Genomic DNA, 19,085 nt, shown 5'->3' with positions numbered 1-19,085 from the left:
TGATAGCAACCGACTTCCCCTTAAGACCTGTTTCTGCGGTCTTGAGAAGTCCTTGAAGTTTGCTGAGGGTGACCTCTTCCTTGTTCATGTGATATGTCATGCGGAATTGATCATAGCACGATGGTAAGGAGTGCAAAATGATATCTATTGCAAGCTCCTCAGGGAAGTTCACATTGAGCTTCAGCAAACGATCCACATACCTTTGCATTTTCTGCATGTGGCTCGTGACGGAATCTCCGTCCTTCATCATGGTTGTTATCATGGAGCAGATGACTTCGTACCTCTCTTGTCGTGCACTTTGATGGTATCTTTCCATCAAATCTTGGTGCATTTCATAAGGGTAGAAATCCTCATAGGACTTTTAGAGTTCTGCTGTCATTGTGGCCAACATGATGCAAGCCACCTTGGTTGCATCTCTTTCATGAGTATGAAAGTCAGCGATCTCCTGGGGAGTTGCAGTGGACTCGTCAATTTCCTTAAGCTCCTTGTCAAGGACATATTCTTTGTCCTCGTAGCGGGTAATCATCCTGATGTTTCTGATCCACTTATTGAAGTTGGATCCATCGAAGGTGACTTTCCCACATAGACTCATAAGAGTAAAGGAGCCATTAGGATTCGAGCCAGAAGCATTAGTTGAAGACGTCTGAAAAGAAGAACGAGTTTAGTTTAGATTTAAGAGAGTCCTTAATAAAACACCCAAATGTAATATTAAGGCTAGGATCCAATCACAATATAATATAACTTAGAAGAGGTATGCCGTAATCTAAGCTATACCATATTTGAAAGGTAGGTGAATGACGATTCACCAATTTCCACCACGAAAACCGAAATATTAAATATTTAGTTTTTATTGGTTTTAGAAATTCCTAGATTCTTTGAGATCCAATGAACTTTTTCAAAGGCATGTTTTGATCTTGGGAGTGCCCTCCAGGTTTTGTGACTGGGATGCCGAGGATCACAAAACGAGGTGTGAAGTAACCATGCAAATCACTTGGTACCCTTAAAGTTTATCACTCAATCGATGTGCCGCTAAACCACACACGCTCCACCGATACTATAATAAACGTTAAGTAACCCTTTACCTACCTTGTTAAGTCCAAGTTAGTGTGCCGGTTAACCACACACGCTCCACCAACGACTCAGACAAAGTGTAAAGTGTAATTTCATGGATTAGCACCTTATTCACATTTTTCCTAAAGTAACTAAGATTGGGAATTTAATAAACATTTAGTTACTTTATATATTCATCATACTTTGAATGAGAATTTATAAGTCCTTGTCTTACCCGTTCGGCTAACGACCCTCCACCAGTCAAGCAAGCGGTGGGTGAGAATATACACCCATTAAGTCACCATTTTATAGGCAACAACCTTATACCCACCTTATAGACCGGCTTCGTGAATGAGGCGTACTAGCGGTAAGACGACTTGTTCTTATACATATATATATAATTATTAAATTATCATAATATAAGTATAAGGGTTGAATTTTAACTTTTAAAATTCTAGGGGTTGGAACTAAAGTTTTATCTTAACTTTACTTGTTCCAAAACTTGAGGGCAAGTTTTGTAACTTTCAAAACTTTTCATTTCTTGTAACTTATGAGTTTAATAGAGTCATAAAATGAAGACTCTTCATTTTTATAACTCTTGTGTTTTCTTAATGGTTTTTAACTCAAGTGACTCTTGGTTTTCCATAACTTAAGGATAAGTTATGGACTCCATTAAAACACATTATGATCAAGAATTAAATACCAAATAGGTTACAAATAATTCCTATGATCATCTAAAACATCATAAGAACAAGAACATGAATATGAACATAATCAAAAATTACATAAAACTTTGTAATTTTGATAACTAGTTGTTGTAAATGAATTAGCAAAACATTACTCCACCAAAAACAAGTTTACATTTACTAACACAGTTTAGGGTAATGTTTCTAATTCATTTTCCAGCAACTGAATCGAAATTTTGCACTCATTCGACCCTACTCGCCGAGTGCATGAACATGACTCGCCGAGTTGGTTGAAGATACACATGGACTCGGCGAGTCCCCCCTATGGACTCGGCGAGTCCGATCGCAGACAGCAAATTTTCGATTCTGTTTTCAACTTTTAAGAACAAATAAGAACAAACAAGCCTAGGCTCTGATACCACTGATGGGTTTTGAGCATACTAACACTTCCTAAGTGTACATGCAACCCTAATAACCTTGGATCTATGTTTGTCTAATTTGTCATGCAAAGTTGAATTCCAAGGTTATATTCCTATCTAGCATACATGGGGAACAATTTTAACATAAAGTATAGATAGAATAACTTACCTTGTTGTTGCTTGTGTTCCTTGAAACCTTGTGAGCCTAGCACCTCAAGTGGTGATGCCTCAAATGCTTCACACAACACCAAATGCTCTTGGAAGAACTTATGAGAGTATACTCACTTCTTCAAATCGGCCAAGCCCTCTATTTCTTTGTTGCAACCGAATTTGGTGGAGATTATGTTTCTTATATAGTGTTGACACATCTAGGGTTAAACCCTAATGTGTCATGACTCTTCATTTCCATGACCCATGGGTTTGTAACTCCCATGGAGCATCCATGGAGCATCCTATGGGTGGAACCCAACTTGATGATCCATGGAGCCTTTTAGCCCACTATACAAGATATGGATGATTTACTTAATCAACCCATATATTTAATTAGTTATCTTTTGATCACTTAATTAATTCTAAATTAATTCTTGATCAAACTAATCAAATAATATTATTAATATATTAGAACTTATAATATATTAATAATCTCCAAGCGTTATTTCTCTCATTTAGTTTATCCAATTGCATGGTGCCATGCAACCCAAATGGACCATGCCGGGTCGGGTCAAGTACATACCATAAATAGTTATGGACTTAGACACCTTATCCAACAACTATACCCTCGCACCTTCAAGTCATCACTCCCTCCAAGGACTAAGAACCATTCTTTCGTTCTCCGAAGGTACTTAAGGATGTTCTTCACCGCAATCCAATGTGCTTTGCCAGGGTTCCCTTGATATCTGCTAACCATGCTCAAAGCGAAGGCTACATCAGGGCGAGTACAAGTCATAGCGTACATGATTGAGCCAACTGCGGAAGCGTATGGTACTCGGCTCATTTCTGCTATCTCGGCTTCGGTACTCGGACTTTGAGTCTTACTCAACTTGGCATTTCCTTGTATCGGTAGTTCTCCCTTATTTGAGTTTTCCATACTAAAACGTTTTAGTACCTTCTCCAAGTAAGTATTCTGACTAAGTCCAATTAGTCTCTTACTTCTTTCTCTTACTATCCTTATTCCCAAAATGTAAGAAGCCTCTCCGAGGTCCTTCATAGCGAAGCACTTCCCGAGCCAGGACTTAACCTCCTGCAGAGTCGGGATGTCGTTTCCTATGAGTAATATGTCATCGACATATAGAACGAGGAAGCTTACTACACTCCCATTGGCTTTGACATATACACAAGATTCATCTTCGCTTCGTACAAATCCAAACTCTTTGACTTTCTCATCGAAGCAAAGATTCCATCTGCGAGACGCTTGCTTAAGTCCATAAATGGACTTCTCAAGCTTACACACTCTATTCGGATGCTTCGGATCCACAAACCCCTCTGGCTGAGCCATGTAAACATCCTCAGCCAACTTTCCGTTAAGGAAAGCGGTCTTGACATCCATTTGCCAAATCTCATAATCATGAAATGCGGCAATTGCTAGCATCACTCTAATAGATTTAATTTTCGCAACTGGCGAGAAGGTCTCATCATAGTCAACTCCGGGAGTTTGAGTAAAGCCCTTCACAACCAATCGCGCTTTATACGTGTGTACGTTCCCATCCACGTCGGTCTTCTTTTTGAAGATCCACTTGCACCCTACGGTCTTACGTTCGGGCACGTAATCAACCAAATTCCAAACTTGGTTATCGTACATGGATTGGATCTCGCTATCCATCGCCTCTTTCCATTTCGCAGACTCCGGGCCTGCCATGGCTTCCTTATAGCTATTAGGTTCATCAAGATTTACTAGTGTACCATCACTAATATACGTGTCCCCTTCGGTAGTAATATGAAAACCATAAAACTGGGGTTGAACTCTAACTCTATCGGAACGTCTAAGAGGTAAGGATTCGTCAATCGGTTCAACCGGAGTTTCCTCCTCGGGTTGAACGCCAGCGGTAGAGGTTCCTTCATCTATCGATTCTTGAATCTCTTCAAGTTCGATTTGCCTCCCACTGTCTCCTTGGCTTATGAGTTCTCGCTCTCGGAAAACTCCTCTCCTCGCAACAAAGATAACATTATCTTTCGGTCTATAGAAGAGATATCCAAAGGAAGTTTGCGGGTAGCCGATGAAAATACATCGCTCACTTCGAGGTTCAAGCTTGTCGTGAGTATCTCGTCTTACGAAAGCCTCGCAACCCCAAACCTTGATATGTGCCAACGAGGGAACTTTCCCCGTCCACATCTCGTGAGGTGTTTTGGCAACCTTCTTGGTAGGGACTCGGTTAAGGATATGGGCGGCAGTCTCTAAGGCATACCCCCAAAAGAAGATAGGTAGTGAAGCACGACTCATCATAGAGCGAACCATATCCAATAAGGTTCGATTACGCCTTTCTGCCACACCATTCAATTGCGGTGTCCTAGGAGGCGTCAATTGCGAAACTATTCCACACTCCTTGAGATAATCGTGGAATTCAAGACTTAGGTACTCTCCTCCTCGATCGGATCGAAGCATCTTGATTTTCCTGCCCAATTGATTCTCCACTTCATTCTTGAACTCTTTGAACTTTTCAAAGGTTTCTGACTTTTGCTTGATTAAATAGATATACCCATATCTACTATAATCATCGGTAAAGGTCACATAGAAGCGGTTCCCATCCTTCGTGGTTGATCTAAAAGGTCCACATACATCGGTATGTATTAGGTCTAATAGTCCCTCACCCCTTTCACAAGTACTCGTGAAGGGTGACTTAGTCATCTTTCCAAGTAAACAAGATTCGCATGTGTCATCTTCCCTAAGGTCGAATGACTCCAACACTCCATCCTTTTGGAGTTGGGCTATGCGTTTCTTGTTGACATGTCCAAGACGACAATGCCACAAGGATGCTTTATCCATACTAGTGGAAGAATCAATATTCAAAACATCATTTCCTAAGTTATCAACAATCATAACAGTTTCATATATTCCATTACATGGTATAGCTTCAAAATAAAAGACACCATTTAGATAAGCCAAAATAGAACCATTCTCATTATTAAAAGAAAATCTAAAACCTTGTCTATATAAACCATGAAATGAAATGATGTTTCTAGCCATTTCTGGCGAATAGCAACAATTGTTCAAATCTAAAACTAAACTATTCTTAAGCACCAAAGAATACACTCCAATCTTGGTCACAGGCGACGATCTTCTGTTCCCCATGATTAGATTGATCCTTCCTTGCTCCACATCCCTACTTCCTTTTAGTCCCTGCACATTAGAACAAATGTGATAACCACAACCGGTGTCAAGAACCCAAGAAATAGCATGATTAGAATCGTTAGATTTTATTGCATATATACCTGCGAAAGATGGCTTGATCTTTCCTTCCTTGATGGCTTGCAGGTAATCCGGGCAGCTTCTCTTCCAATGTCCTATCTTGTGGCAGTGGTGGCACTCTGCCTCCTTCGGGTTAGAGCAGGGCTTAGAGGGATCAACTTTTGTCCCACTAGAAGAGGAACCATCTCGGGCTTTCACCTTTCGATAGTTATTTGAAGAAGCTTTCCTCTTCTTTCCCTTCCCTTGACCAATTGCCAAGACAGGAGCAGCAGTCGGATTGGGAGTTGGTGCAACAGACTTGTCCTTGAAATTGCTCTCAGCAACCCTCAAGAGACCTTGGAGTTTACTTAGAGTGACCTCCTCTTTGTTCATGTGGTAGGTCATCCTAAATTGATTATACATCGGAGGCAAAGAGTGAAGCACCATGTCGATCGCCAAGTCTTCGCCGAAGTCAACGTTTAACTTGCGAAGGCGGTCGACATACCTTTGCATCTTTTGCAAGTGCACGGTAAGAGATTCTCCATGACCCATCTTAGCGGAAATCATGTTGGTGAAGATCTCGTAACGCTCTTGTCTCGCGTTTTGGTGGTACCTCTCCAACAAGTCTTGATGCATCTCGTATGGATACATGTCCTCGTAGGACTTTTGGAACTCGGAGTTCATGGTGGCGATCATGATGCAATGTACTTTCGTCGCATCTCGCTCATGGGTTTCAAAGGCGGTGATTTCAGCGGGAGTAGCAATTTCGGGGTTGATTTTCTCGAGCTTCTCGTCGAGGACATACTCTTTATCCTCATAGTGAGCAATGGTGCGAATGTATCTTATCCATTCGCCAAAGTTCGTTCCATCGAAGGTGACCTTTTGGCAAAGGCTCATCAACGTGAAAGAACTAGCAGCAGCGTTGTTTGCGTTTGACATCTATAGAAAGGACAAAGATAGATTAGAACAAGAATCCCTAATTATCACCCAATAAGAAAAATTAGGGCTAGGATCCAACAATAACATTTACACACTAGAAAAGGGATGCCGTAATCCAACATGCAAATAAATTGAAGGTAAGTGAATGACGATTCACTAATTCTCCATCACAAAACTTAAACTTTTGGTCCTAAGCGTTTTTGAGAATTCCTAGGTTCGGATGAGATTCATTGAACTATTCAATGACATGTTTAAATCTCGATATGCCCCTCTTGTTTGTGACTGGGATGCCGAGGATCACAAAGCGGGTGTGAATTACCATGCAAATTTACATGGTGCCTTCATTGTTACGATCACCTATTCGATGTGCCGGTAAACCACACACGCTCCATCGAACTATGATAAACAATGAATCACCCTTCGCCACCTTCGCTTAGAACCAATTAGTGTGCCGGTAAACCACACACGCTCCACTAACATCTTAGCAAGGTGCAAAGTGTAATTTCATGGAATTGCATCAATTCACTTTTCCTAAAGTAACTAAGATTGGGAAATTTGGAAAAAGATTTAGTTACTTCGTATTTATTATTATACTTTTAATGAGAGGATGAGGTTGCCCTATCCTACCCGTTCGGCTAACGACCCTCCACCAATCAAGAAAGTGGTGGGTGTGAGTGTACACCCATTAAGCGCCATTTTATAGGCCGCAACCTTATACCCACCTTATAGATCGGCTTCGTGAATGAGGCCTACTAGCGGTAAGACTAGCATTTAGTTATACATATATACATATTATTCTAATAATATCATAAAAGTATAGGGTTGTATTTTAAACTTTTTCAAAATCTAGGGTTTGAAATTTAAGTTGTCTAAATTAAAGCTTTTAATCACAAATATAAATTTCAAAACTATAGGGTATGTTTTAAACATTTAAAAAACATGGAGGATCAAATAACAAATAATTTCAATTAACAATTAATATCTTAATTATCTTTATTTGATTTATCTTTGATTTCTTTGAAGATAATTACCAAAAACAATTAATTATTATCATATAAGTAAATTAAATATTTAATTAGTTGATAATTACCTTTAACTAGATCAAGATAACACTTATATTTATCAAGAAATCGGATTCATATTGATCTAATTAGTTTATGGAAAGTTTGGATAAGATAAACACAAAGAAATCCCGAATCTGGCCCTTCCTGACGCTTGGACTCGCCGAGTGCACAAGGGGACTCGCCGAGTCAGGCCTACTCGCCGAGTCCACCATGGAACTGGACGAGTCAGTGACTCAAAACCCAAAAAATCGAATTTTGCAGGTTTGTTTCAGTTATTCAAGCAACAATTTGTAGAAAACCAATCTAGGCTCTGATACCACTGTTGGGTTTTAGTCATAAGAACTTTCCTATGTGCGCATGCAAAACCCTATTGCTTGGATCTAGGCTTTCTATCAAACATGCTTTTGAATCCAAGACTTCTAATGGCTAATTAGGTTAAACAATAACATTAAAACAGATCTAGAATCATACCTTTGAGTTCCTTGTTGATCTTCTTGTCTTGGAGCTTCTAGAGTCACAATTGTCACTCCTCTAATGGCTTACAAACACCAATAGCAAGCAAGATGATTTAGGAGAGAGGAGAGGGGATGGAATTCGGCCAGAGGTTCCTTGCTTTAGGTTCTGAAAGGTTGTACACGAATTCCACATCCCAAGGGCCTATTTATACCTTTAGACTCCTTAAGGGTTTCACCCTAAACCCTAATTGGATAATCTTCACTTAAGGCTATCCAAATCCACTCATAGATATCCTTATGGACTATTTTGAGCTATCCTAAAGCTCTTAGAAACCGTCCAAAGTCCATCCTAATGGATTTATAGTCTAAAGTCTAACTATCAAACAATTGACAGTTTATACCCTCTTATTTAATTAATCTCTTTAAGTCACCAAATTAATACCAATTAATTTATGACTTATATTAATCAAATAGCTAAATATTATTCCTTATAATATTTACTCTCTCTTAACAAATCATCCTTCAAGTTGCTATGGTGAAGGCAACCCAAAAGGACCATGCACCACCGAATATAGTTATAGCCTTAGACACTATTCCAACAGGAGGAACCTGTGTTGTGGTAGGGGCTGCGGTAGACTGACTAGGTCTTAGCGGAGAAGAGTGATATGGGGTAATACCACTCATAGCCATAATATGGTCAACTATCTCAAGGTTTGTGAGTGCAATGGACTCCAAGATATACATAGGTAAACATCTAAGAGGTCCAAACATAGTTTGATCTTTAAAGACAATGTACCGTTTTAGATCGCGAGTTGAAAACAAGCTTGTGTCGTTACCCATATCCAGCTTGGCCTCCTTGTGAAGATCAAAGATGCAAAGAGACCAGAATCGAGAAAAAGTAAGCTCTGTAGCATCCTCTTTTGGAGTATCCTTTGGAATGTATTGCAAAAAGTCACCCATAAGATTTGCCCATAGTTCACAACATTCCCTATGTAGATACTCCAGATGAGTTTCAAGAGATTGATTCCCATGTGATATGTACCACTAGTTCTTCCTGAAAGACTCCTGATGATGAAATGGCATACAAACTGCCAAACTATTGGAAGTTGGTTCTTCTTGAATTCGCTAATTCCTTTCAACCTCTTCTGGTAACCCATTTGATACATAGTAGAGACCACATCGTTTGGGCTTAGGGAGTAAAACTTTGTAGATGGAAGAACCCTAAGATTGATTGCACGTAGAAAATTTTCTTTTGTTAGTATCACCAGAGAGTCATCCACAAGATTGAGATGAACTTCTTGTAAGTTGTGGCTAGGTCGAAAACAGAGAAATCACACTTAAACAAAATCGCCATTGGAACTACTTCAGTGAAGGAATCAAAAGCACCATACAGTGGGTGTTTTCGGAGAAACTTGATCATCAGCTTTATTGCTTCGTTGTAAGAAGGATGATCTTCGAAGATGGCCCTGAAGTTGCTTGAAGCAATGGATGGAGTTTGATCCTCGATGGTGGATTTAGAACCAGTCGGACAAGCAGAACCTAAAGCTTTTGATTTCTTCCTTCAAATACCAGACTTCACCATTGTTGTGATTTTTTTTTGAGAACTTGCAGAAAAGGTTTTTAGCAAGAAGATGGAGAAGATGAAGTTCGTTGAGAGAGTTCAGATAGCGTAAACACTATCTTGGAAAGAATTGAGGATTTTATACCTCTGGATTCCAAAAATTATTGTTATTAATTTAATTACAGTTGTTAAAGTGAAAAATCCCTGGGTTTTTTACCATTATCAGTAGGAATAAAAATTAATCAAAATTAAAACATTTATGGGAAAAGAGGATCATTTAATGCTTGTACAGTACCATGATCACACATCGTTTGAACGTGGGGTGAAAAATGTTTTATCCGTTGTGAAAAATGGGGAAGTGGAAACGGATTTGACATTCAACGGTTGAGTGACATGATAGGTTAAGGAAAACGATTTCGTTTATGGAAAAACGATTCAACTGATTTTCATCCGAAAAAGGGACCTATCCGAGGAAGGTTATTTGAAAAAGCACTGAAATTGTCATCTACAACAAAATGAATGTTTGAAAGAATGTTTATTAAAGTCCATTAACTAGCACACAATGTTATTTATGAAGTTATGCCTACGGGTTCATTTATTACAACTGTGGTAGGATTCAGATGACTGCGGTAGCATATAGCTGCAAGAACACTTGATCATGAAGGTTAGAAATAGAAGACCTAGAGAATATACTGATCATATGTGATTACGGTATACTAGGTATACTGAAAAGAATATGAGGAATATATTATTTTAGAACCGCAGTGAAGACAGTGCTTCAAAAGTTTTTGAAAGGAAAAGAAGCAATTCCTTCACACTTGGAGACCTGTTGAGGTCTGCAGTACTTGTTAATCTAAAAAGAGTTACGGGTCTAGGTTTATCATTCCTAGCATTTCCAAAAATCCATTTAGTTTTGTAGCATCAAGTACCTTATTAAAGATGTTGGCTATTTCTTCATGAGTGGGCACAAAAATGAGTTCGATGTTACCTTTGACGATATGGTCTTTAATCAAGTGGTACCATAGTTCAATGTGCTTTGTTTTTAATGATGAATAGGATTATGAGAAATCGCTATTCCACTTTTTGAATCATAGTAAATTAGCACCCACAACATTCTATAATCGTAGTCCATAAGTTGAGTCTTCATCCAAAGGACTTCGGAGCAACAACAGGTTGCAGCCACATATTTCGCTTCTACGATAGACAAAGAAACGCAGTTTTTTTCCTTGAAGACCAGCTAACTAATCTTCCTCCTAAGAACTGGCATCCACCCGAAGTGCTTTTTCGACCAAGTCTACATCCTACATGATCCGCATTTGTGAACGCTTGAAGACTGAAATCCTTGCCCGCAGGATACCAGAGACCTAATGCTTTACTTCTCTTTAGATATCTGAGGATTTGCTTGACTGCAGTCAAGTGAGATACTTTGGGATCAGCTTGATACATGATATATAAGCCTGAAGCAAAGACAATATCCGGTCGGATGACAGTGAGGTACATCAACAACCCAATCATTCCTCGGTAGGTTTTGTGGTCAACTGACTCTTCGGTAGGGTCAGCTGAGATCTTATATCCAATGGCCATCGGGACCTTGTCTGAGGACAAATTATACATTAAGAATTTATTTAGTAACTCAGTGGTATACTTTTCTTGATGAATGAATATCCCTTGAGGGATTTGTTTAACCTGAAGTCCTAGAGTGAAGTTGATCTCTCTATTCATGCTCATTTGAAATTTATTTGTCATGAGCCTTGCAAAATCATCCACCATACCTTGATATGTTGATCCAAAGATGATATCATCCATATATATCTGAACAAGCATCAAATGCTTATCATTTGCTCGTCTAAATAATGTGGGATCAATCACACCTCATTTGTATCCCGATGTGACAAGAAACTCAGAGAGAGTCTCATACCACGCCCTCGGTGCATGCTTAAGTCCATATACTACTTTCTCTAGCTTATAGTAGTGGTTTGGAAATTCTAGACTATCAAAGCCTGGAGGTTATTGTAGATAAAATTCTTCCTAGAGTTCTCCATTCAGAAAGGCACTTTTTATATCCATTTGACGTACTTTGATGTTCTTGTGTGCCACATACGTTAAGAAAATGTGTATTGCTTCCATTCTGGCTACAAGGGCATATGTTTCATCATAGTTAACACCTTCAAGTTGATTGTAACCCTTAGCAACTAATCGGGCTATGTTTCTTATCATAATACCATATTCATCTAGCTTGTTTTTATATACCCATCTTGTACTGACAATCGTGTGACCTTTTGGATTCGGTACCAGTTTCTAGACTTTATTTCTTTCAAATTCAGCTAACTCCCAGTCGGGCTCCATGAGTGCTTCTTTTATGGTTCAAGGCTCGACTGAGGACATGAAAGTTGCATAATGGCAATGGTTGTTGAGATCAGAGGAGGATTGAGTCTGAATACCTGATGATGGATTGCCTATGATTTGACCCGGTGGGTGATCCTTCGTCCAAATGTGAAGACGAGTTTATTGGTGATCTACATTTGCAGTTGAGTGAATGTCTTCAACATCATAGGACTCTGTGGTTGGAGAAGGTAGTTCCCCTTCGACATGGGAGCAGCCCGCAGATGTATCTTGGATTGTAGGAGATTGAAGAGCAGTTGTTGAAGGAGATTCCCCCTGAGTTGAGGATGAGAGTTCCCCTGAACCAAAGACAGTTCCCTTTGAACCAATGTCATCGGTTCCTCCTAGACTGATGAGTGAGTGATAACCCTTGAAGATTTGGAGAAGACTTGTTTTTGAAAGAAGATATATCAACAACCTTTTGAGATCATACGACTGCAATGAAAATATCATGAAGGTAAGATTCTCCTGATTTTATTTTGTTGTTGGTATATATTTATTTAAGCCACGAGGGTACAAGTCGATGGGGTCGTAAGCTGAAATTCATGGATGAGCGTCTTCCCATGATTGTTTTTTTCCATGAATATTGACCATGAACTTTTTTGTCGTAATTTACATTTAATCTATAATCCCACGTGACATACCAAAAAAAAAAAAACAAATCCCAACATTTCTTTTACGGATCCTACTATGGACACACCAACCTATTGAAGTTACTTTTCTGGTGAATCATGACCATATAATTATTATTTGCATTACTTTTTAAGTTATGATTACACTATAATTTATTATTTTGACTTACTTTTATCATTATATAATCAATAAAATTTTATTATTTAATAATTATATTTTTATTGCTAACTTTATTAATATTAATAATTTTAAACTTATTTTTTAATAAGATAAAAAAACAATAATAATTTTGTTTTTATAATATAATAATATAAATAGTATTATAAAAATAAAATTCAAATAAATTTTCATCAATATTTATCTTTCTTTAAGTCGTGAACAAATTTTTTTTTTTACCTTATCCATGTCATCTATTTTTACAGTAACTATTATATTTTTAAGTTATTGCGTCTCACATATGAATTCAAATATATTTTTTCTAAAGTTTGTTTCGATACCATAATAATAAACATTTTTAATAAAATGTATTTATTAAATATAAACTAATTTTTTGTTATATTTTATTTTATATATTAGTAATAATAGATATAGATATAATATTAATTTATATCATTTTTAATAATGATATATATCATTTACTTATAAACGTTATTAAAACATATGATTTGAAATATAATTTAAAGAAGAAATATTATATATATTTTTTAAAAAAAATGGGATATGAAGATGTTGATCGGAAAAATTATAGCTTCAATAATAAAGGTCATTAAAACACATGCATTTGGATATTAGATATCATAAATAATTAGAAAAAAAAAAAAAAGGAAAAAGGTTTCTTTAGCCATTTCGCATTTAACCGACACCTTTTTTTACCTTTTCCTTTTTATTTTCTATTTTATTTATTTTGTCATTTCCTTTTATTTATTTTATTAACTAAAAAAAAAAAAAAAAAAACCTTAACTGCCATGTCACGACAACTTAAAAATCCGGTTCATTTTTCATTTTTTTATTTTTTTTTATTTTTCGATGTATCACATGAGATCAACCCAATTGCGGTCCCACTATTTCTTTAGCCACCCACCACAAGACATCACTGCAGTTTAAATAGTTGTGGTCCTCATCCTTAGACAAATCACCGCAATTTTGCATATGCGGTCCCACTTGTTTTAAACCTATACAGCAGTTTACTTAAAAAAGATTACATTCCCCAATTTCATTTTCTATGCCGGAGACCTTCCCTATACCGAAGTTTCATTTTTGACACCTGCACTTCGGCCCATACCGTAGTGTAGCCACTCCTACAACGAAGCCTTTACCCACCATTTACTCTCCGGTCCCCACTTCCGTATTTGCACCGGAGACTTTACAATTCCACTCCCCGCAGACAATAATACCGCAGACCCAAAAAAAAAAGAAAAAAACATACGGCGTTAGCCCATTTATACCGAAGTTTCATTTTCAGCCCTGCACTTCGGTATATACAGCAGACCCCATCCCCTTTCACCGAGGAGTTCACCATTTAGCCCCTTTTCACTGCAGTTAACCTTTTAGCCCCTCAACTTCGCAAGTTTTGACCTCTATTACCATTTTTTTTAACCAAATTTTCAGCCCATTTTTTTTAACACTCATTTATTTTTATTAATATGAATTTAACTTTTTATTTAACACCCATTATTTTATTTAACACTCATTTATTACGCCATTTTTTTTTTCATTTGCTAAAACCCTAGACAACAAATACCTTAGAATTTTTTTATCTTTTTACACCAATTTTTTTATTAATATCAATTTTTTTAACCAATTTTTTTAATACTAATTTTTGCCACAACCCAACCTATGATAGTCACATTGGATTACTTCTTGCTGATTATATTGGAAGAATTTTATTCTTTCCATGAGGATTACTCTATACCACGGTCAGACATCATATTTTTCTTCGCGAGGATTACACCGGAGTTGTGTTTGATCAGCAAATTTGCTTCCCAACTTTCCCTTTACGAGATTTTTAATACTTGTCGCTCTTGATCTTCGGTTGACGAACCTTGTATCTTGAGCATGTGGACTTTATTTATTGAAGACCACTTCAAGAGTTCTGGCACTGCAGTTTGAGTACATCAGTATTTTTCAGCACAACATAGATTTTTCACACAAAGTTCTTATTGTTACTTTAGTATTTGTTCAAGCAGTTTTTAGTGACAGGACCAACCAGCTACAGATGACCGGAGAGTATTTATTTTACTCTCATTATCATGTTTTATCGAGACCCTTCTACATCTAGGGAGTGCTTGCATAGCTATTGGTATCCGACACTCTCCATCCTGATGATTTGTTTATTTTTGATATTCGGTCATTGGTTATCAAAAATAGGGAGAGAATATTATGTTATCATCCAGATATGTTTTTATGATTGTTTGAGTTTGGATTTTCGAGACTTCTGAAGATGATGATTTATTTAGTGATGCGATGTGACACTGATTTTTGGTCATCTTGATAAAATTTTTGGCTTCACTAGATGTTTCCCGGATCAATATTATTTATTATTCAGATTCTAGCATATGATATTTCAATTGTGTTTGAATCCGGTTCAAATCTTATGATTTCTCGAGTTTAGATTTGTGATATTTTGAAGACGAGGATTATTTTGGCGATGTGACATGACGCTTATTTTGGGTCTTCCGATCAAATTTTTGGCATTGCTAAACCATGTCTTTAGACTCACATTATTTATTATTCGGACTTCACTTTTGGATGCTTCACATTTTTAGTAGGTTATTCTTTTGAAGAATTTTGGGTGTATTATGATTCAAGAACTAGAGATGTTTCAGACTACATGAAGCCGAAGTTTTTTCTGATTGGATCTTCTACTTGATCATGGGGCTTATGACGAGTTTGATGAATTGGATCTTATTTTTCTGCTCAATAGTGGTGACCTTGAAGTCGAAGGCCTTTACTGATTAGAGATTCATGGTCAACATAAGAGATCACAGACACTTCAGAGTTTCAGAGACATTTCAGCATTTGGTTCTCATTATGTTTCATATTATTACCACACTTACTATTCGGTTAATGTGTAGTTTAGCCTATTATCACTTATTTGTATCCCTCATTATTTGCGAGCATTTAGGGAAAGAATGTTGGAGCATGGAAATGCTCTACAAATTATGAGTGATAGTTAGGTTATTTTATTCCATTTATTGTATTGTAAGAATCCTCTCTCTATAAATATAGAGGAGTGGTCATTATTGTAAGTAAGAGTGCACCACAATGTTGTTTCTAGTGAGAGAGAGTGTGGTGGGATCTCTCCCACCAAGGTAGAGTTATCTCTCCTAATCCATGTTCTTCATGTAATATTGTATTTCTCCTTTTCTAGTAAAATCATGGAATTACTCATATCTTTTATTTTCTTCATATTATAAGGTGTGACATCCCCAAAATCTCGGCCAGAAAAGACCGATTTCATTTATGCTTTTTAAAATAATTTTCAGAGTAAATCCTTTTAATTTTAAAAGAAATGCGGAATTTGTTCCCAAAAACATAGATATTTATCAAAACATTTCATAAAGAAATATGATTTCATTTCATAATCAAAAGTCGGGATGTCATGTTCCGATACAGATCATAAAGCATAAACGATAGCATTACAAGTTATTCAACAAATATATACATATACAGACTTGTAAACAAAACAACTTGATGTTCGCCCATCTTAAGCTCTTGCGCCACTTCCTGTAAAATAAATCAACTGAGTGGGTCAGGCTTGGGAGCCTGGTGAGCATATAGGGTTTTCAACCCACAATAATTATATTTAATTTCAACAATCAACAATAAACCCGATTACCCATTCCCGTTATCCTCACCTTACGTTCCTAAAAATAACGTCTATTATAAGGAACCTATTTCAGGATTTTTCATCGGGACGGACATCACTGCAGAGGGGCTTCCTCAACAATAAGTGTCCTAAAGGCAACCATGTGGGGGATAGAGTACACCGGTGAACACGTCGTTCACAACACCTACAGGTAATGAGCCTGCTAGTGTTCCACAGAATAGTCTAGAATAGTCCGTGGTCGTCATCCATACTCTGCTGAATGACTAGAATAACACCAATAACACCGAGGCCTCTCATCTGTTTATTACACACCAATTACCTACCCATGTTCTACCCAACATATTAGTAGATACCTGTCAATGAAGAAAAAGAGAAAGAAAATATTCGGTCGGGATCGATACCTATCAATGAAGGAAGAGAATCCTTTTAATTGTTGCAGTCTATAATAGTTTAAATCTCACAAATTAAGAAGTAGGCGAAGATGTCCGGCGATGATCTATATTCATAGATGGGAGAAAAGAAGTTCATCAGATCATTGTAGTTTGTAGGTCGGCACTTGACGATTAAGAAGCGGTGGTGTATGACGGTTCAATTCTTTGGTATTCAACTTCACGCCATCTACTCTTCTCGAAACCCATTCCACGCGCTGTACGCGCTCTTACAAAAATAAGGTTTTTGTATATAATAATGATATATATATATATATATATATATATATATATATATATATATATATATATATATATATATATATATATATATATATATAATGGCATATTGAAAACAAATAAAATAGTTATTTTCCAAATTTAGTCTTTTATCCTCTTGCTTCTTTGTTCTTATACCATGTTCTGCTACTTGTTCACTTTCAGTCCTCATATTTCTCATTTCTTGGTAAACGCCAAAACTTAACATATATTTACACCTATAACTAGTCTTTAATTACATCTAGGAGAGTGCTACTAAGTCCAAGCAAGACTACCAAACAAGCTAATACACTATATCAACAAGACTTAAATTTACATGAGACAATAAATTCAAATAATTAGGAATCTTTTTGTGGTCTTCTTACTGATCACATAGTGACGGGGGTTAATCGGTGCATATAGTGGCAGAGATTGAGGGTGTGGCAGGGTATGTTGAATCCCTATGTTTTCATCTTTCATATTTTACTGTAACGTAACCCACATCATCCACCTCCTAAATATTTCATTTCATTTTTCAAATTGCGCACCCATTTTCATTTTTCACCAATTTTTTGTTTAATACAAATAATAAGTACTGAAGGAGTGTTTCTATGCAATGATGGCTAAATTAAAATTGATGATGAGGTATGCATAATCCTCAATACCCTTGAAGGTAAGCAAGAGCTAACGTAGCTAGAGTAGTCCAAGTGGGGCTAATACACACAAACCTTATTCAATGCATGAACATCTCATTTTTTTTCCCAAATGAATAAAGCTAAAAGATCGAGCTTCAAGAGAACGTTCCAAAAAAGGCTGGGCGTTCAATTTCCCTAAATATAGAGAATCAATTTAGTTATTAATTTAAAATAACATAGATAATGAGATTTCAATACAAATTTTATTTAATAAATGTGTTAAGGTTTCAATTTATTCCTAACACGTTGACAAACAAGATTCATGGATCATCGTTCAATAGCCGGTGTATATACATGAAAATTAATTTAAAAAGGATAGTAGCTAGTAAGATACTAACTAGCAGATCGACCAAAAACATAACAATTGCTTAAAACAAACCATGGCCATAGCCATAGCTATGGACGTGAGAAGAAGTACAAGATGCTGAAATGATGGGGTTAGGCTTCATCTCATAATACTCACCATCACCTCTAATAACATTATTAGTACCAAAAATTGGCACAGAGTTAGAATTCTCGAGGAACAGCTTATTGGCCTGTATAGAGATAGTCTTCTTGAGTTCCTCCATTGAATCCTTCAGTTGTTCAAGTTCATGGAGATTCAAGTCCTCAATAGGTGCTTCCCACCAGAACTGGTTCTGGCTAGCCTTTCGCATTTCATCAAGGGTCTCCCTTCTTTTCTTCTCAGCTTCTAACTCGTTCCTCATGTGCGTTTGCTGCAAATTTAGATCAGGAATGGAAGCTATCCTATGCGCCTCTACAAGATGTAAATTTGTAGGCATAGGATTAATTTGCTTTCGTGTCAGAAATCTATCAACAACCGAGTCAACTTTAGGATGCCCAAAGGAGTAAACTTTTCCAGCCGGAGAAAAGACCACGATAGCGATGTCAACCCCACACAATGTGCAAAGCTCGCTAGCCTTCTTAAACAGCCCTACTCGTCTCTTTGAGAAAGTCACTTGCAGATGAGATTTTTTCTGGATTTGTGCCATTTTAATCTTTTGGCGACCCAAACTTCTCTTTGGCGCCATATCTTAAGATCTTCAACTAGAAACTTGATTAAAATGGAGGGTCTTGGATACTAAAGTTTAGTGAAACATGCCTATTTATAGGTGATGAATAAGTATTAATTGTAGTCATTATTTGGGAGTTATAAAATCTTGGTTTTTAATACACGGATATCAGGACAATCAATTTCTTGTTGTCAACATCATTATGCAAACTATTTGACATTTGTCAGTTACAAAGTCAACACCCTGTATTTGTTGCATGCCAGACTGGATTTATTTAATAAGTTTAATTTT

The 19,085-nt window shown here is 37.0% G+C and overlaps 1 protein-coding gene across 1 annotated transcript; it reads right to left on the bottom strand.

The window, feature by feature from the left end:
- Nucleotides 1–18,103: 18,103 nt before the first annotated feature.
- Nucleotides 18,104–18,844, bottom strand: LOC145029333 (agamous-like MADS-box protein AGL61). The gene has a single exon (XM_078977901.1). It carries the CDS (start codon nt 18,810–18,812, stop codon nt 18,150–18,152), a length of 663 nt encoding a protein of 220 aa, XP_078834027.1. The 5' UTR covers nt 18,813–18,844; the 3' UTR covers nt 18,104–18,149.
- Nucleotides 18,845–19,085: the final 241 nt, after the last annotated feature.

This window comes from Lactuca saligna, chromosome 2 (genome assembly GCF_052625555.1).
Source record: "Lactuca saligna cultivar CGN05327 chromosome 2, ASM5262555v1, whole genome shotgun sequence".
NCBI classification, from domain to species: domain Eukaryota; kingdom Viridiplantae; phylum Streptophyta; class Magnoliopsida; order Asterales; family Asteraceae; genus Lactuca; species Lactuca saligna.
This window is presented reverse-complemented; position numbering and strand designations above follow the sequence as displayed.